The sequence below is a fragment of the Lissotriton vulgaris genome, chromosome 10 (assembly GCF_964263255.1).
Source record: "Lissotriton vulgaris chromosome 10, aLisVul1.2, whole genome shotgun sequence".
In the NCBI taxonomy this organism is placed as follows: domain Eukaryota; kingdom Metazoa; phylum Chordata; class Amphibia; order Caudata; family Salamandridae; genus Lissotriton; species Lissotriton vulgaris.
Window position 1 is genome coordinate 172194849 of NC_141698.1, and position 20904 is coordinate 172215752.

General features: G+C 46.5%; 1 protein-coding gene across 3 annotated transcripts in view; it reads left to right on the forward strand.

The window, feature by feature from the left end:
• The window catches only part of LYRM1 (LYR motif containing 1), a 105840-nt gene extending 86124 nt beyond the window's left edge, over window positions 1–19716 (forward strand). For all 3 annotated transcript variants that reach the window (XM_086940809.1, XM_086940810.1, XM_086940808.1), the window contains exon 4: window positions 19388–19716. In XM_086940809.1, the coding sequence (XP_086796935.1) occupies window positions 19388–19504 (117 nt within the window). In that variant the 3' untranslated portion in view covers window positions 19505–19716. The remainder of the gene's footprint in view (window positions 1–19387) is intronic.
• Window positions 19717–20904: the final 1188 nt, after the last annotated feature.

Sequence of the window (20904 nt, forward strand, 5' to 3'; positions counted from 1 at the left end):
TTGGTAACTTGCACTGTCCTGGGTTGATAAGGCGTTTCCACGCTAGATTCCCTACGAAGCCTGGTGGACCGCCGAGACGTCGGTCGTTGAGGGGGGGTTCTGTCACGTTTCAAGCCAGATAGTGGGACTACAGATCCCAGAATGCTTGCTGTAGTCCCTTTACCCTGTCTCTACCTGTCCATGTCCGTTTTCTATTTATTTCCTCTCAGCGCTTGCCGCGGTGCTTGTCACCTGTGTTCTTCGTACCTTGGACTGAGCCTCGTGGAATCTTGTGTTTGCCCTGGGATTGTGTTCTGACACAGAGTCGGGAAGCTACTTCCTCGCCCGCTTTTGTCGGAGTGCGGACGCTGGGATCAGCGGAAAGCAGCGTCGGGGAGCCGCGCTGGAAAGGAGCCGCGCTGCATGTAGGAGACAGAGAGCAGCGTCGGGGAGCCGCGCTGTAAAGGAGCCGCGCTGAAAGCAAAGCCGCGTGGAGGAGTCGCACTTACATGGATAACGGCGGTGGAGCCGTGTGGTGAGCTGGGTACAAGTTGTGCCCTGAAATTGGATCACAATCTAGGAAGTGTGCCGATTAACTGTTATATGACTCCAGTGACCTACTTTAGTCCGTGTGTTTTCTAGCGGTTGCTAGCATAGAAGAGTGGTTTTTGAGACTCTTCTGTTTATTTTGCACAACTGTTTTTTGACCTCTGTTGTTTTTGTGGCAATGGTACCTTGCTGAACATTTTGTGGAATTATTGAGCCGTTGAGTGGCTCGGATTCAGAACTCTTTAACCGTGGGTTTATTTTGTGTATGACTTTTGGAATCATCCTATTGGATCTCCGATCTTATGGTTTACTACAACAGACTGTGACATCGCTGATGAGTACTTTAGAAGCCTTTTGCTTCTTCCCTGATACAAGGATTCTGGGCAGATCCTTTCTTCTTTTCTTTTCTTTTATTTTTACTATTTTGCCTTCTTTTTCATTTCGCTAGAGTGGAAGCCTTATTGAGTAAGTGCCAGTCCTTCTATATAATACAGAGAAAGATAGAGAAGGGGAGGGCGATAGGTAACTGTCTTGCTTTTGTATCCCTGTGCAGGTACCTATCTACAACCGCAACGTTTGGCGTTTTCTCCTGTTGTCATAGTCCTGTAGATGGTTTCTGGCTGCCACATCTTTATATTTTATTTATCCACTTTTCCCCTTCCCTGGACCGGGTCCTATAGGCAAGTGTTGATCTTACGCTGGTCTGTGGTACCGAGTCTAGGGTGGAAGGAAGTTCACTTCGACCTCGCTCCTGCTGTACTGGATATCCAGGTTAGTCAGTCTGGCTAATCGTGACAACAGCGAAAACAAATGACCCATGTCTGGCATGGAATCCTGAAACATCAATAACAACTAGCAATAAGACCACAAGGCAAAGGGATTGCTCGTCCCTTAATACAACTGGAAGCGACAAGAAGCAACCCAACACAAGCGATAGATTATTGCTTGCCGCGCTGGAGGACCTAGTAATAACGATTCATGACTCACAGTCAGAAATCTTACCCATCTCACCAATCACAGGTCCACTGAGCTAAAATCAGGCAAAGACCTTCAGTGGAACGAAACCGGTGCTAGAAAATGAATTACTTACATAGGTAAGTAACCGTGGCAAGGACAACTCAAAGAAAGTATCTATATTAGAAATTTCAAGTTCCTTGACACCAGACATTGCACCTATCGAAAGAAATTCTAACACGAAACAAAAACTAACCCAAGAACTGAAATATACAATACTGCCAAGCGGTCAGACTGACCCGGAACTGGCTATTATTCATAATAAAGATCATAGCACACAACCAGAAGCTGAACTGGACGTAAAAAGCAATTTAGAATCCATATACGCGCTACATAGGGGACTGGGACGCACATTGGAAACATCGATAAAAACCCTAAATATGCAGTCGGATAAACTTGACGTACAAATATACTTAATGGGCTCAATAGCCGAACATATTGCTGGCATTAACAAAAAACTTGACGTAATGGCTGGCACATTCAACATCCTAACAGAACAAGTCTGCTCAAGTAAGCCAACTCACTCTTGCACCTGTCATCCAATACTGGAAAAACTCCAGCATCTGCCATTTATATTGAAGGACATCCTGCAGGAATGTAAGCAGACTAACCTAACTGCTACCCGTGTTCAACTGAGTGACGATTTGATTTCCTTCGATCAGAAAGTGATTCAAACAAGTAATGCAAACAAGCCTAAGAAAATAGAGGCAGCCAACATAGTCGCTCCTCTCCAACAGTTGGCAGAAGGAAAGGATAAACATAACAATCCGAGCATCACTATAGTCAACAGACCTGAAAAGTTAAACCTAAAACTTGACATCGCCTCGATCAACCAACAGAGTAGCACTAAACCTCTTATCATCGACCAACCCCCTGAAGCTGACTGTGGGATAAGACTTACCAAATGTCAGAAAAAAAGGGCTAGAAAAAATAGAAACCAACATCCTAGGAGCGAACCTGAAAACAAACAGACGATATCAAATTTCCCCAGTTTTGAACAAGCCAAAGTAAAAAGCAGGAGTGTCACAACTGACGACTTATCTCAGACGACGATAGCGAAAGACAAAAATATCAAGGGGTCAGAGGACGCCCGTAATAACTGAGGCACATGCCGTGAGAATAGAACCCTCTAACTAGCGACTACAGAAAAATTTGCCAAACAGAACACCATACCCAGCAGGAGCTACCCCCCCAAAGGCTTTGGGTACAGGGAACTCTCCGGGCACAGAGCTCAGTGACCTAACGGAATCAAATGTCACCACTGATCATGAAGACACTATCGACGGTCAGTCAAACAAGCCACTAGCAATTAATCAACTCGTATCGGGAAAACCCGAACCACCCCCCAAACAGATCCCAAGTTCGCAGAACACGAACAAGCAGCTCATAATAATTGAGAAATAACTAAACAACGACAAGTCTGGAATAGATAGGCCCAACAGTCAGGTTGCTGAAAAGACAGCTATCAATGACATAGCATCTCCAATTCTAATTACTATTTCAAGTGTGGCCACAGAACTTGACAGACAACAGGCAACAAATGTGAGCAGGAAAAATATTGATTTCATCAAAGTAACGATTTCATCAGAGTAATCTTTCCAACTGACAGAAACGATGTTAACTCTGAAACAAATGAAATGAAATGAAATGAAATGAAATGAAATGAAATGAATGAAATGAAAAAGAAATTTCTAAAGCGCACTGCGGCCAAGCGGCTTCCTGGCGCTGAGGAACACAACAGATTCTACAGAGGGTCCCATGAGAGGTTAGTCGGGAAAAGCCTGAAGGAAAAGAAAAGTTTTAAGGGCTTTGCGAAAGTGGGAAAAAATGGGAATAGCGCGGATGGAGAGAGGGAGATTGTTCCAGATCTGGGGGGCCAGGACAGAGAAGCGGGTGCCCCCGGTTCGGGTTTTGCGGAAGCGGGGAACATGAAGAAGAGAAAGAGAAGAAGAGCGGAGAGAACGACTGGGGGCATGAGAGGAGATAAGAGAATTAATGAAAAGCGGGGCAGAACGAGCATGCGCTCGGAAAGCCAGACATGCTAATTTGAACCGGGACCTGAAAAGAACCGGGAGCCAATGGAGGGATTTGAGGGCTGGGGTAATGTGGGAGGATTTGGGAAGACAAAGAATAAGACGGGCCGCCTGGTTTTGGATGGCCTGGAGACGGCGAGTTTCGTAGGCAGGGATGCCTACGTACAGGCCGTTGCCATAATCCAGGCGGGATGTAATAAGGGCCGTGATGATGGTTTTGAGGGCATCAACAGAAAAACAAGCATTTACAATGCAATGGTTTTGCCTTTGTTAAAGTTAGAGCTATTGGCATTGCTTTTGACACTCTGCACTCTGAAGCTCCACTCTGCACTCTGCATCTGCACTCTGCATCTGCACTCTGCATCTGCACTCTGCATCTGCACTCTGCATCTGCACTCTGCATCTGCACTCTGCATCTGCACTCTGTATCCCCACTTATTTTTTTAGGATTTGTTCCCTGACTATAACCCACCACCAAGCAATGCACATACCAGTCTGCTCCCAGCCTGCCCGCCTCTCTGAGGGACACATTTCTACACACAACCACATTCACGCCAGTGAATGGGCGAGCCGGACAGGGGACGCGGATCCTGAAAGGTTGGGATTGTGCGATTCAAGTGCATTTAACGTAACATCATATTCGCATGCAGGGTTTCCGGATTTTTAGAGGCACAAGCTGTCTTCATGACTAATGAATGTTATGCCCTGTACGTTTCCTGTTAACCGGTATCTTGGTCCCGTTTGTTTAATTGAAACTGGCCAAGACTACATCTCCCACAATACAACAGGTTGATACATGAAAGCTCAACACTGAGGCCGTCTTGAAGCCCTATATTTTAACAAGCCATAACGGTAATGTTTCATTTACTATAGAACTCGAGATGCCTCATCGCACCCCCGGGCAGAGCTGTGGGTGGGACCTGCGATCACAGGCTCGAGTCCCGGTTCTTGCTTCGGTCCTCCCAACCCCAAGGCTGGTGACATTTGCAGCGCTTTGAAACTGCCCTTGCGTTGAACAGGCACTTTACAAGTAGCTAAGATATTTGCAAACTTTCCAAATTCATACATTTCTATGTCAAACATTAAGTAGTCCGTCTCTTCGCTAGTTTGCTCGTCAGGACTTTGCCAATGCTGTGCACTTGAAGGTGGCGCGAGTACTTGTACATTCGGTAACTTGCAATGCGCAGCTTGTCGTAGTGTTAATGAATGACAGATATAATGGGGTTGACATTGACCGTACCACACGTACAGACTGCGATCAGGCCTACTTGGAACAGGGCATCAGTGCAGAAGATCAAGGAGGCCCTACTGAGGGCATGCCCTATGGGTACTGGCTGAAGGTGAGTGGTGCTCTCTGCCAGTGAAGCATTGCCATGCCCAGAGATTACCACGAGCAAGGGAATTTTGGCTACAAGGCATGTCTGCAGTGTATAGGCAGTGAACTTGGGAAGGCAGTGGTACCACTGCGAACCACAAATAGGCAAAGTGCATGCTTTTTAAGGTTTTGGATACTAATTATAACTTCAGCAGTTGTTTCTTGCAGGAATGAGTTCATAGTTACAAATTACGTATTTTGCATAATTTGCAACCAGTTTGAATTATGGATTTCAACAAAAGAGAAGCTAGGAAGGCGTATAGTACACTCCAGGATACAGCACTTCATGCATTATGGTCACGTTTGCAAAGCACTCACAAAAGATCAAGGGAACATTCGAGATGATACACCACATTTTTAGTCAACAGCAGTGTTTTAAAGGAAGTGGAGAGACGTGGGAGAACTCACTATCCCAGAGTACCTGTTTGCTTCCGACAAGTGCGGGTAGTCTCCCATTAAAGTATTGTACCTGTGCTGGGAAGCATTGTTACTCTCCCAAGTCAAAACAAATAAGTGTAGGTACTCAGTACCTGCCCATTTAAAGAACTGGCCAACAAAAATTTGTATCTTGACCGACCTTTTCAGGTTGATATTTACCTACAACACTGAAACAGAAACAAAGTCCCAGAGAGCAAATGAAATAAAATAAAAAGCAATGACACGCATGGCACGAGCCACCCAATCAGCAACTATGCACCTTAGGTGGAAGGCTCCTGATTTTAAGGCAAGACATAGAGGCTAACATTATGCAGCATCCTTCATTGCTCTCATTCACTGCACGTTAGCTCATGTCTTTTTAATATAATCCAGATTCTCTGCTCACCAAGTATTCCTTGCATAAATATCAATACTTTTAATCATTTTCTCATGCCCCCATCCTGAAATACACAGCAGTCTACATCACGTGCATGACAGAAATTCCCCTCGTTTGTGTGCCATAATTATGGCATGGGCACTACATAACTCCACACACCATGGGTAGCATTTAAAAATATTGCGTCTGAAATAAATTTGTTTAAAAACAACAGCTGGTTGCATCGGGGTAGCCCATGGCCATAAGCATCAGCAGATGGAGTGCCAGGCCTGAACATTAACATCAGCACTAAAGGCTGCGTGTCCTGTGCTGACTCTAGTGTCAGCCACCACCCGGGGCGGAAGTAAAGAGCGGCGAGGGTCAAGCAGAGTGTAACGTGTCACACAAGACAGGCAGGGTGGCCGGGCTGTCAGCGCAGCTACACCAACCCCTTCGACCCAGCCCATGGGCACCCTAGACTTGGCATAGCGTTTAATTCGCAGTTGAAGGCACGAGACAGCTTTATCACCGGGAAGGGGGGCGCATGAATAACTGGCACAGGGGGGCACGTAGCACAGGCATGTTAGTGACGGTCTTGGCGGGAGTTCAGGGGTCCCCTCAGCCCTCACCATATGCCCGGACGAAGGCAGCACTCACCCCCTTTCTCGCCGATAGCGGGCTGCAGCTTGGCGGCTCCAATCACCAAAACGATGCCGAGGATGAACCATTCCTTGCGGACACGTTCCAGTAGGCCCATGCTGCCGGGGGATCTGAAACGGACTGTCCCAAGAGTCAACGAGCAATCGGGTGGGGGGGGGAGCAGGAACAGACACACACGGACAGGCACGGAGAGCGGAGGGGGGCGGGAAGACATAAGGCAATAACAAGAAAAGCGGGAGGGGGCGGGAAAGGGGGCGGAGAGACGCCGACGACGGCCTTGGAGCAGGAAGGCGGCCATGAGGAAACAAGCGGGAGGGGGCGGGAAAGGGGGAGGAGAGACGGAGCTATGCACCTTAGGTGGAAGGCTCCTGATTTTAAGGCAAGACATAGAGGCTAACATTATGCAGCATCCTTCATTGCTCTCATTCACTGCACGTTAGCTCATGTCTTTTTAATATAATCCAGATTCTCTGCTCACCAAGTATTCCTTGCATAAATATCAATACTTTTAATCATTTTCTCATGCCCCCATCCTGAAATACACAGCAGTCTACATCACGTGCATGACAGAAATTCCCCTCGTTTGTGTGCCATAATTATGGCATGGGCACTACATAACTCCACACACCATGGGTAGCATTTAAAAATATTGCGTCTGAAATAAATTTGTTTAAAAACAACAGCTGGTTGCATCGGGGTAGCCCATGGCCATAAGCATCAGCAGATGGAGTGCCAGGCCTGAACATTAACATCAGCACTAAAGGCTGCGTGTCCTGTGCTGACTCTAGTGTCAGCCACCACCCGGGGCGGAAGTAGAGAGCGGTGAGGGTCAAGCAGAGTGTAACGTGTCACACAAGACAGGCAGGGTGGCCGGGCTGTCAGCGCAGCTACACCAACCCCTTCGACCCAGCCCATGGGCACCCTAGACTTGGCATAGCGTTTAATTCGCAGTTGAAGGCACGAGACAGCTTTATCACCGGGAAGGGGGGCGCATGAATAACTGGCACAGGGGGGCACGTAGCACAGGCATGTTAGTGACGGTCTTGGCGGGAGTTCAGGGGTCCCCTCAGCCCTCACCATATGCCCGGACGAAGGCAGCACTCACCCCCTTTCTCGCCGATAGCGGGCTGCAGCTTGGCGGCTCCAATCACCAAAACGATGCCGAGGATGAACCATTCCTTGCGGACACGTTCCAGTAGGCCCATGCTGCCGGGGGATCTGAAACGGACTGTCCCAAGAGTCAACGAGCAATCGGGTGGGGGGGGGAGCAGGAACAGACACACACGGACAGGCACGGAGAGCGGAGGGGGGCGGGAAGACATAAGGCAATAACAAGAAAAGCGGGAGGGGGCGGGAAAGGGGGCGGAGAGACGCCGACGACGGCCTTGGAGCAGGAAGGCGGCCATGAGGAAACAAGCGGGAGGGGGCGGGAAAGGGGGAGGAGAGACGGAGCACGAAGGAAGACGCTGACGACGGAAGGCGGGTGCCGGCAATGCCGGACCAGACTCGGGGGCGTTCCCGGCGTCGCGTGACGTCGGCAAAAGCCAAAGAATGTCGGGAACGCCCCCGTGTCTGGTCCGGCATTGACGGACAGGCCCCTCGTCCAATGGCAAGGCTCCGTTTACGGAGCCAGCCAATCAATGACGAGGGCCGAACCAAAGCCACACTACTCTTCTCATCAGGTTTTCGCCTGCGCGAAAAAGCTGCGCAGAAAGCGCAGCTTTCGCCAGGCAAAACCTAAAAACGGGAGATCTTGCGAATGAGGCGGAGGGAAGAAAAGCAAGAAGACACAACGGAGCTGATTTGGGCGTGGGTGGATAGATCATTACTGATCTTGATGCCCAGAGTCCGGACTGAGGGAACAGGAGAGGGGGGGGGGACCAAAAGAAAGGGGCCAATGGGCAGAGGACCAGGGATTAGATGAGCCGCCGGTAAGGACAAGCTCGGTTTTATCGGGATTGAGCTTCAAATGATTGAAGCTCATCCACTGGGAGATAAAAAGGAGAGTAGAACAGAATTTAGGAAGAGAGTCAGCTGGGGAGGAAAGATCGAAGACGAGCTGGAGGTCGTCAGCGTAATTATACACAGAGACCCCCAGCTCGAGAAGAGAGGAGATGAGGGGACGGATATAAAGATTGAAGAGGAGAGGGGAAAGGGAAGAACCCTGGGGGACCCCACAGGTAACCGGGAGTGGGGGGGCAGAAAAATCAGAAAGGTGGACTGCCTGTGACCTGCCTTGGAGGAAGGACGCGATCCAGGAGAAGGCAGTGCCTTGGATGCCCGCTGCGCTGACACGGTCGAGAAGGATGGCATGATCGACAGTATCAAACGCAGCGGACAAGTCCAAAAGGACCAAGGCCTGGGGGAGGTTGTTATCGGCCTTGCCCTTAAGTTCATCAAGGACCGCGAGGACCACTCCCTCAGTGGAGTGGCCAGGACGAAAACCCGCCTGGTGGGAGGCCAGAAGATGATTCTCCTCAATGTAGGCAGAGAGGCAGGATGTTACATAACAAGTAGGAAAGCAGGGGGAAGACGCCGTTCGGCGACCTTGGTTGACACAAATGAATGCTTACCAGCAACGAGGCACGCAACAAGTACAGAACATGAGAAGCCATTAAGCATCCCACACAAGCGATCCCTGAACGGTGTTCATTTCCCTTTTGGAAATTGTCACACCGTCAACGTGAAAGACTCTGGGACCAACGCCAATATTGTCAAAATTTGTGATAACTCACTAATGGCAAAGGAGGAAGTTCCCAACGTGGGGAAGCTTCTTTTCATCCCCGAATACGAGCAGCAAGGCTTGCAAGACCACTTAAACCGTGGGAACATACTTCATTTAACATCAGCTATCCCCAGTCTTGGTTACCTTCCTTCAGCATGCCTCCTGTCGGTTGAATTTATAACAACGAATGACGAGCCAAAAAAAGAGTGCAGTAACGACATGGAGGGAGGTAGGAATAGTGACCCACATTCTCTCTGAAATGGCCAAATTTAAGGAATGGGGAATTCTTTTGAAGGAAATGGTCAAGGCAGCGTATCCATCCCCGCTCCTAAGAAGGCACACCAAGAGTGCAAACCAAGTACTGAGGAATCGACCAACGCGCTCGGTCCTCCAAGGAGCTAGGGGAGCCGAAGCAGCAGGCTATGAGCACCTACAGCTGCAAGTGTCACTCCCAAATTGAACGCCCGGTAAGTCAACTAACACTGTAAGCCACATTATAAAAATTCTCTCCTGGAACATTGCAGGTGCCAAAGACATTGTGAACAAAAACGGCAAAGCCGCCACTTGGGACCCATATGCAATAATAGCCTTACAGGAAACGTGGCTAACCCACCCAATTGACATTCCAGGCCGTTTGTGTTATCATGTAAGTGCGATTCGCCTACATCGTTTTGGGCGAGCCCGTGGGGGCCTTTCCGTCCACATTTCATCAGCTTTAAAGATCAGAACAACACAATTGCCTGAATCGACAGCGGACATGCACATTTTAAAACTAGAGAGTACAACAATGGCCATAAACAGAACCTTAATCTTAATAAACATATACGCACACCCAAAAAAATCTCTCAAAAAAACAACGTATCACCTCTGTGGTCTCAAACATGCGTTTGGAACATTCTGATTGGGAGATAATTCTCACGGGCGATTTCAATTCAAACCTTCTACAAGAACCGGAGGACGAAGGTAACATCAACGCTGCAAATGAAATTTGGAATGTCTTGCCGCAGGTGGTCCCTCAGGCAAGGAAGAACGATAAGGAGGGTAAACAACTCATGTGGGACCTTGAAAATCTTGGTCTAAGAGCATCAAACGGAAGAACCAATCAAGACAACCCTCCCTCTATGACCTACACAGGCCACAACTCCTGCTCCGTACTGGACTACACATTTGTCACACTACCCCTGCTTAGTCAAATACAAGACTTCCACATCATCTGCTCTCTGGACAGCGACCATTCTAAACAACATTTTGAGATCACGATGGATATACCTAAACACTCACCAGCTCCCACTCTACCAGGCAATGTCACGACCATCAACCTGAAGCGGCTCAAGTGGACAAGTGAATCCCTCCCAGCTAACGATGCCAAAAATTTACTAGAAGAGTTCCTGACAGAGAACGCCCTGAGCCAAGACACCTGGAATAACTACTTGAAGCAACTCCCAAGGACCTATAAGTAACAAAACAAGAACCTCCTTCAAATTTAACACCGTATTCAATAGATCAGCACTACTATTAAAGAAGCACTTGAAATAATTAACACATCGAGCATGTGGTCAAACCCAAAATGCCAGTGTCTGGGCAGCAGTACGCAAGGTCAGGACTCAATATAAGAAACTAATATGGACCGAAAAACAAAATTTCCAAAATGAGTTCTGGTCTAAATTCCTGCACAATATAAAGAGAGCGGATTCGCGGGCCTTCAAGTTACAAGTTAACTCCGTACATCGGACAGCCCAACCAATAAGCATGGCCTGTATAACCGAGTCGGAATAGTCTCAACACTTAACGGACACATTCTCAATTAATAAATTGAGCACAACTACAACCTTGGTTATCGAAGCAACAGATAACCCAGAGCGGGAAGACATCGGCCCTGCTCACCATGGGAACAGTGCAAAGGTTCGTGGAACAATGGCATTATGCCTCAGGCAAGATGATGAACAAAGCATCTTAAAAATAATTGGAAAAAGTAGGCAAGATAGCGCCCCAGGTCCAAACGGCGTTCCGCAAGCCATCTACAAGGAGGACCCACAGTACTGGGCTAGTAAATTTAACTTACTGTTTCGAACGGTAACCAATACAGGCGGCATTCCTGAGAGTTGGAGGGGGCGATCATAACTCCAATCTATAAAGGCGGAGACCGCAAGGATCCGAACAACTTCCGTCTGATCGCCCTCCTTGACGCCGAAGCAAAATACTATGCGTCATTGATATTAGCAGACCTGGCTGAATGGTCTGAAACGAACAGTAAAATACCACTGAACCATGCCGGATTTCGCCACGGTTAGGGAACAATTACGAACGCTATGGCCCTATGCCTTATCGCTGAGAAAAGTCTACAGAATTCCCAGGAGCTCTACACCTGTTTTGTGGACTTCAAAGCGACATTTGACCGCGTCAACAGGCAAATGCTATGGGCAAAACTAAAACACAGGGGTCTACCGGACTCAATCCTCGTGCCCATTATTAACCTCTAAACCGAAACCTGGATGCAGGTAAAAACTGATAATGGGCACCGCCTGACCAGGAAGATCTACACCGCCGATGGACTAAAGCAAGGCTGCGTCTTGGCTCCACATCTATTTAATTTATTTATGAGTGATTTGGCAGAAAGCCTAGACAAGGTTAACGCGCATCCTCCCAGGCTAGGTACCCTTCGTCTAACGCACTTATCGTACGCGGACGATGTGGTACTGTTGAGCCAGACAAGAATTGGCCTTCAACGCCTGCTACACGATCTGTCCAGTTATACAAAAAGGAACCTGTTAACAATAAACATCAGGAAAACAAAGATAATGCTCATAACACGACGACGCAAAAATCCGCCAACCTTCCGAATAAACAATGATCAGCTGGAAGCCGTAAACAACTATAAATATTTGGGGGTACACCTAGATAAGCGCCTACATTTCCTAGTGCACTTTAAAGACCTAGAAAGAAAGGGGGCCACCTTACTGCACGCCTTCGCCAGTTTGGCAGTCGAACTAAAGGGTCCTCTTGTCTCCCCTTTGCTAACCGCAATGAAAGCAAAACTATTGCCCACAATAGCATATGGGAGTGTTTTGTACCATGGGAAAAGCGCTACCCTCCTGGACAAAATACAAACTACAGTCTACAAACGGGTTTTCTTGTTATCAAACAGTTCTTCCCCAGCGCAAGTCAGACTTGAATTCGGATTACATTCTCAAGTTTTACTGAAAAAATACGAGTCCATCAAATTCTGGTACAACGTCTGGAGGAACAAGGAGAATAAAATGAACGGTGCACTTTGGGAAGCGATCCAAACAAGCCCGAACTCTGAGTATTTAAAGTACTTAAAGCTCTCACTAGAGGTAACTGAGCTGGGAACATTGTGGGAAACAAAACTGCCAGTTCTTTCGTTTAACTAGGTGGTTAAAAGGATTGCCAAGAAACACTTGTTCCTCAATGACAAAAGAACCTTTAGTACCCGAACCCATGCCTGGATGACTATCAAATCGTATACAAGGCCTGCCCCAGCACCCTATCTAGACATTGCATTCTCGTTGATACTCAAACGTAAATTTCTCCATTTAAGGTTGGGCATTTTGCCGACAAGACTAGACCAACCTAAATGGAGACCACAAGAAATATCCGAATGCGACCTTTGTGGTGCAGGTAAACAAGACATTATACACATAGTTTGCATCTGTCCAGCCATGTATCAAGGTCGGCGGCACTGGCTTAAGGACAAACTTAACGAGCAAGGAGTCCGCACCTGCCGATCCACGATAGTCCAGATCCTATGTTCAGCAGATCCCCAACTGATCTGCAGATCAGTAAAATTCCTGGACAGTTTTGTGAAAAAACGAAGCCCGTTGCCATAGGCCCGATCCTCATCGAGACTTAAGAACACCGCTTGAAAGACAAATTTGTGCTCTGGAAAAGTTTACTGAAACTGGTGATAGACTCTTTGCTACATAGTCTTCACACTTTTCTTTTATATTTTTTTCCCTCTCCCTTTTCCTATTTATTATTCCTTTATTACAGCCCCAAAAGTTTTTGTTTTAAATGCTGCAGAATGCTACATATTGTAATGATTTTAATTAACCGAACAATAAAGAATTTACTTACTTACATATACTTCCATTAGATGCCATTTAGCATCCATAGCCACCTAAATGTAGAACAGAGAACATTCTACTCTAGACATCAAGGCTTTGATGGAAGACCTCAAAAGGGTCATTACCCTAGGCATGACTCTAGCCCCTGAGTGGAATCTCAATATAGTCCTCACCAGACTCATAGGTCCCTCCCCTTTGAGCCAATGCATTTCTGCCCCCTTCAGTACCTCTATCGAAAGGTTGCATTCCTAGTGGCTATAACTTCACTGAGGCGTATTACTGAATTGCAAGCATTCACAATACAGGAACCCTACTTTTAGGTTCACAATGATAGAGTAATACTACGGACCAACAGAAAGTTGCTGCCCAAGCTGATTTCACTTTTTCACCTCAACCAGACCATAGAACTCCAGTTTTTTCTGCAACCAGAATCGGCAGTAGAGAGAGCCCATCACACTTAAGGCATCAAGAGGGTTCTCATGTACTACATTGATAGGGGCAAATCCATATTTGAGGCAGAGCAGCTGTGTGTAGCCTTTATAACCCCCACAGTGGTCAAACTATTTCAACAGAAGGAATTACCAGATGGATAGTCAAGTGCATCTATACTTACTACTTTAAAGCCAAGCAAGTTCTCCCTGTTCCCCTCAGGGCACACACTGCAAGAAAGAAGACTGCCACTATGCCCTTCTTTGAAAACATCCCACTGGCTGACATCTGTAAGGCATCTGCTTAGTCAACACCACATATTTACCAAACAGTACGGTGTGGATGTTCTTGCTAGACACCAAGCTTTAGATGGCATACGATTCTAAGCACCCTTTTTCAGACATCTGCTCGATCTAGTCACTAGCCAACGCTTCTAGAGAGAGATTGCTTTACTGTCTATGCAGTGCATTTGTATCTACACCAACACGTAGTACGAGGAAAATATTATCCTATTAGCATGTTTGTAGCGTTTAGTACTGTAGATTCACATATGCCCCCCCACCCCTCCTCAGCGGAAACTTATGGCTCTGGTTACAAATTATTTCTTTCTGTTTCTATGCCTAATTCTCTAGCAATGCATATTTACACAACTTTCTTCTACCACTTCAAACTACTCTCATTGGCTGGGCGTTTAATAATTTAACACGGAGTCCCAGTCCATGCCCAATGCCAGGATAAGGAGGAGCTCAGGACTAGAAAGTATTCATTGAAGAAAAGCAAGTTGCAGATGTCCAAGCCCAGCACGCGATGGCAGGAGTATGCCAAGTTTATGAATCAACAGCACTACACACTACTAACAGATGCTTATAGGATAATTTCTTTCTTTAATCTAGTACCCTTCCTAATCTCTCTCCCTCTGCTTTGCATAGAGTGACAAACCCAAACAATGAATTGGATCAGTACTCAATATCGAGCAGGTGATGGACCTGTCAGGAACCTACTCCTTAAACAAAACTCCAAGCATTAATCCTACCCCTTCTCTTTCATTCACTGTTTACCAATTCCTACAAGTCTCTTGGTTTTACTTACTCAGACATTACTTTGTGTAAGTGCAACTTGTTTTAAGATGTGTGCGTCAGCTGTATTCCCCAGGGTTCACAAGAAATTCATATGGATAGCAACGTATTCACCCTGTGCTATGCAAGGCATACGCTGTCTGCAGATCGACTAAGGACGGTTGTATGTCATGACAATGCGTGGTATTACCACGCGTGCCATTACAATGCAGGAATTACAACGAAAGTTGTTACAACGACTTTCGCTGGAGGGCGCTGGATAGTGGAATAGTTTAATTTTCTATTCCAACTCCAGCCCACGTTGACAGTAGGGAAGGAGTTGGATAGAAAATTAACCTATTCCCTATCCAAGAGCGCCCTCAAGCGAAAGTCGTTGTAACGACTTTTGTTGTAAATCCTGCGTTGTAATGGCAGTGCGGGGTAATCCCCGCGTTGTCTTGGCTGTTCACCCTAAGGACGGAGTACTAACCCCCAGGGTCGGACAGGGGTGGGAATTAGGCCTGGCACCAAAATAAAATCAGCCTCATTAATGAATCCGATAGCAAAAAAAGTGGCCCACAATTGCAAATTGGGACAGTTTTTGAGACTGCATGGGTTTGTGCGTGCTGTAGGCAATATTTGTGGGAATATCAGGAAAATCAACAGACATAAACGGCATACCAGGCCATAAAATAGGCCCACACACTACCACAAAACTGTCAATCACACACTGACCAGTAAGACCAGCCCTTTGGACACTGCATGATTACCTTATGGGCCAATCCGACTCTGCTATTCCCAATGGACAGTAATGACCGCCTGTTGGTTATGTGGTCTCTGCCGTGCAGCCCAGGGCGATTGCTTTAGGCTGGATGGTGCATAATGAAGAGGGCTATTTCATTCTCAGTTCTGGCATCATGGGTTCTGATATTCTCCACCCTGCTGTAATGCATTTGGGATGCTTCCCCATCTTTTCATGACTGCTGTGTGTCCTAGTGGCAGGCTGCTATGAATACTAACGTGTAGTATTCCTTACACATTGCTCCCACTACCCAACCAATGCTGATCCTCATTGAATCCAGCGTATGAAATCCAAGATAATATCGCAGATCACCAACTATGTTACCGCACTTGGAATGCATGATATTACCGTGGACAAAATAATAAATGAGGAATCAATATCACTTTTGGGGTTACTGCTTCTGAATTTTTCATGTACTGTGGAGAGCAGACACAGCACCAGCTTCTTCTGTTCTGACTGGCTGTGGTGTGGTCATACCGCATTACACGTGAGGTTTTGACGCTTTCGTGATGCATGTTTACTGCATCACTTGAAACTCATGGGATATGTCAAAAATGCAGCCGACAGTTTACAGCACTCATAAGGCCATTTTCGGTAATTCCATTTGAAAGCCCTTTTGTTTACCACTGTATGATCTAGTAATATCTCATTCCGTGACGGAGACCTGGACTCGCCCTGACTGTGAGATCGAGCCAGATTGTAAGATTCTACACCTCCCTAGACCTAACAAAAGGGGAGGCGGGTGGGGGTCATCTATAGGGCCTCTTGGCAAATCGGGACCATTGATATGGATCCGGTTAATGGTGTGGAGCTTCTTGGCCTGGCAAAAAAAATGCCTCTGGGTTTATGGTTACTGGGATAATCTGTTATAGACCCCCTGGGGCCTTTACTGTTCAACAACAACAATCGTTGTTAGCCACTCTCACTAATTTGGCAGCCACTCACAACAAACTGATAGTCTTAGGGGACTTTAATCTTTGGCTAAATGTTTCCCTTGACGTGGGGTTCCTTAATCTACTCCACTCGTGCGAAGGCCTTGGCCTTTTTCAGCATGTTGTGGGTGCTACTCATAAGGAGGGTCATAGCCTTGACCTTCTCTTTTCGGGTCCTCATCTGCTGCACATGGGGGAAATTTCACCCATGGATTGGACAGACCATTTCTTAATTACATTTTATGTTATTTTTAATGTTGCCCAGACCCGGCCTGCGCGTACCACCACTGAAATTCTGTGTAGGGACTGGAAGGCCCTTGCACGACTGAGATCCTCAGACTTGGTGTTTAAGGTCGGAGATTGTTTTTCCCGGGACAAACAGGTCGACGAGAATTTTGCCTCTTTGTGCCTTAGGATTACCGCAACGTTAGACTCTCATGCCCCTCTAAAAAAACTTAGTTGTAAGGGCAGAGCCTCTGCCCCCTGGTTTAATGATACTCTGAAATCCACTAAATTAGCATGTAAACAGGCAGAGAGGAAATGGAGGCGGGGCTACAAGGAATCAGACAGGCTGCTTTGGAAGCTCAAAATTGTTGAGTATAAGACCTTGATTCATAAATCCAAAGCAGAGTATTTTTGCTCCACGATCTGCAATGCTTCAAACAGTTCTAGGAGTATTTTTTACATTCTGAACAGCCTCACCAGTCCTGATTGCTCCAAGAACTCGATACCCCCCTCGCAGGAACTCTGTGAGAACTTGGCTAAGTTCTTCAGAGAAAAAATTGAGATAATCATCAAAGATCTCAAAGTTCCCACTGATCCCATATTCTGAGGGATCAGGCCTTGGAGGGTGGGGATAATGGCCCCTGCTGGCAGCCTGCTGATCAACTATCGGAGTTTCCGCCCCTTGGGGAGGAGGACTTCAGTAGGCTGGCACGGGGCAACTCCTCTGGCTCGCCCATGGACCCGGTCCCGCACAAGATCTGGAAAGAGTAGGAAGTGGAATTATTTTCTACTCTTCGCATGATTTGCAACCAGTCTCTGGCCAGCGGTATAGTACCCGCTCTCTGAAAACAAGCCCTGGTATCCCTGCTGCTGAAAAAAACATAATTGGATCCAGAATGCTCTAAGAATTACAGAGCAATCTCTCTACTACCTTTTCCTGCAAAGATTGTCGAACGTAGGGTCAGTTTATCACTTTCTAAACATCTGGAGCAACATCATCAGCTTGAGGAATTGCAATTTGGCTTTCGCCCTGCCCATGGGATGGAGACGGCCCTAGTTACTGCCATGGATGAGCTTCAAATGCGTGCAGACAGGGGACAGGCAGCAGCTCTGATTCTGCTCGACCTGTCTGCCGCATTTGATACGGTCAACCATGAGACCCTCCTGTGTAGACTGAGTAAAATTGATACTTGATACTTGTATAGCGCACTACTCGCCCGCAAGGGTCTCTGAGTGAGGCCGGGGTGAGAGGCTGTGCCTTGCACTGGGTTCGGTCTTTTCTGGAGGATAGACAGCAGGCTGTGTCCCTTCCCCCTTTCCAATCCACGTTTTTCCCTGTGCCGCACGGGGTTCCTCAGGGTTCGGCAATCAGCCCCATTCTGTTCAATCTTTATTTAAAACCCTTGATATCTTTGATCAAATCATATAAGATCAATACGATTAATTATGCGGACGACACTCAATTGATCCTCTCCTTTGAGGGTGAGGACTAGACAACGGTGGAGGTGTTTCATGAGTGTCTGCGGGATATTACCGGTTGGTTACAGGATAAGTCCCTTCAATTTAACGCTGACAAAACTGAGGTGCTTTTCTATGCGGGGAACAGGATCCCGTATCCCTTTCCTGACAATTTCTGGCCTCCAGAAATATCGATTAAGGTTTTACCAGTTAAAACTGTCCGTAACCTAGGCATCATGCTAGATAACAATTTGACCATGGAGGTTCAGATTGCGAAAACCGTGTCTTGCTGTTTTGCCCTGATTAGGTCCCTTCGCAAGATTATGCCATTATTACCTACCCATGCTCGTGCTTTAGTGGCTAGATGTACAATCTTGAGCAGACTCGATTACTGTAACGCCCTCCTACGTGAGTCCCCCAGCTTTCTGTTAGATAGACTTCAAAGAATCCAATCAGCGGCTGCTAGAATGGCTTTGGGATGGCCTAGAAGAGCGTCTGCATCTGCAGCTCTGGCCGAACTTCACTGGCTTCCCCTCAGGCAGAGAGTACAATTTAAGTCTCTCTGCCTTGTTTTTAAAGCCCTTCATGGGCTAGGTCCTAGAGCACTGCAATAAAAATTTGCCTGGTACACTCCCACCAGGGCGCTTCGCTCTTCTTCGGCCCGGCTGGTGAGAGTACCTAGATTGAAGAAAGTCAGGGCAGGGGGAAGATCTTTTAGGGTTGATGCGGCCAAACTTTGGAACAGTCTACCATGGGAGATTAGACAAGTTGATGAACTTCTCCCGTTCAGAAAATGTGTGAAAACCTGGCTGTTCCCTATGGTCCGAGTTCTTTAGTACCTTTTTGACAACCCTCTTCCCACCTCTCATGGAGCCTCAGCGCCAGGATGCCTGCAAGGCGACAGTGCGCTTTATAAGATTTATAAATAATAAAATAAATACATAAATAATTCCACTACAGTCTAATATTATCCTTCTCTTACTATATACTACTCCACCCCTATATTTCCATGTCTCTGTATACACTCTGCAGTTTTTCTGATTGAAATGCTTCCCAAATTAAAATAACACAAATACAAAATCTCCATCAGATGTTTGAGAACTTCTATTCCTAAATCCAGTTGCAAAGTTGTGTTTAATGAAAGTGATTTGTATATGTGGGAAACAGTTCTGCATTTATATAAAATATTTCAGAGAATATAACTCTATATAATGTACATATGCGTACAAAGCAAAGGAACTAAGAACTAACGTGTTTTTTCCCTTCACTTTAGATTCATCTCCCGCCTATGGGCCTAACTCAGAAACATGGTCAAGTATTTAAAACGCAAGATAAGCTCAGGAAACAAGCCAAGCCAGTCTATCTAAAGTCCCACGACGACGTTTTATAAGGGTGTCTGTTGTATTCCGCTTCATGTGAAAATGGACGGTACATAAAAAGAAAATTGGATAGCCTGAATTGACATGATGCCACTTCCCTAATGCACGTGGGGTCACGCCGAAAGAATTACGCATGGACATTTTAGTTGTTGCTTCTGGCTCCTACCTGCTCGACGATGGACATCCCCTTTGATTTTCTTCAATTAAACAACGCATAAACGTGTGGAAGTCTCTCTTGGCTGTCTTTTCTAACTCCCAGTATTCTCCAGGTTTTTGCCCCTAGACCTGCTCTTGAGGTTGATGTCTTGCATTTGTTATTGGTGCGTATGAACCAGCACCTTTTCTGTTCATGGCTGAGATTCTCAAAGCCTGCTGTGAGATTCAATTTATGTCTCCTGGCATTCAAAGGGGCCACATTAAGCCTCCAGTTAAATTGTGTGGTGCATTGTTTTGGATTGCAGTGGGGCAGATTGGAGTGGAACAGATTGTTTTGGATTGGAGTGGGGCAGATTGTTTTGGTTTGGATTGGGGCTGATTGAAGTGGGGGAAATAGGAGTGTCCAGTTACCAGAAAAACACAATCTGTATTTTTCATTGAATTTTATGTTTGCTTCCTTCGGTGATCTGTGGCCAGTTGTGTCTAATGAAAACAGAATCAGTTCATGAAAAGAAGTGATGCAACCTGTCCTGTTTTAGGCCTTTGGGTATATTGCCTTTAGGCTTGACTTGTGGGGGATCATTTTTAGGTCTGGTTTGTTAGCGCAGCTGTCTGTATACCAATTGTTAACTGTTTGTTAAACTATACATAGAGAGGGCTTTCGGTCTGCCAGGGGAGCAGTTCTCTCACTTCATACTGTTGGCTATTTGGTGTATCATTCTGTCTCCTATGGCCTGTTTGCATAGGAATACATGAGGAACTATTTACATTTCAAAAGTACACTTAATCATTACGAGACAGTATATGCCTTGCATATGCCTTTCTTTTGACTGCCTACCTACACCACGGTTGCAGGTTTGTCTCAATTGTAAAACTACCCTTCCTAAAGTCCTGTTTCTGCCTTCTGCTTGTTTTAGGGATCAAGGATCCAGGTCGGGTAGGGACAATACCCAAGTAATTAAATGTTGTTTGGTTAATGCGAGATCTCTAGTGAAGCATAGAATGCGCAAGGCTTATTGAAGAATGGGACATAAAGTTAGCTTTTATCACGGAGACTTGGGCGGACGACTCCTCTGGCGTGGATATATTGAAGGCCACCCCACCAGAGTACTTATTCTATACGCAAAATAGACCTCACAGGAAAGAGGGGGAGTGGCTGTGATATATCACAATTCTATCAGGGTATCATTTCAGTCGGTCCTATCTGAAACATGTGAGGCACTATCCTTTAATCTCAAGCTTTCCAACGATCAAA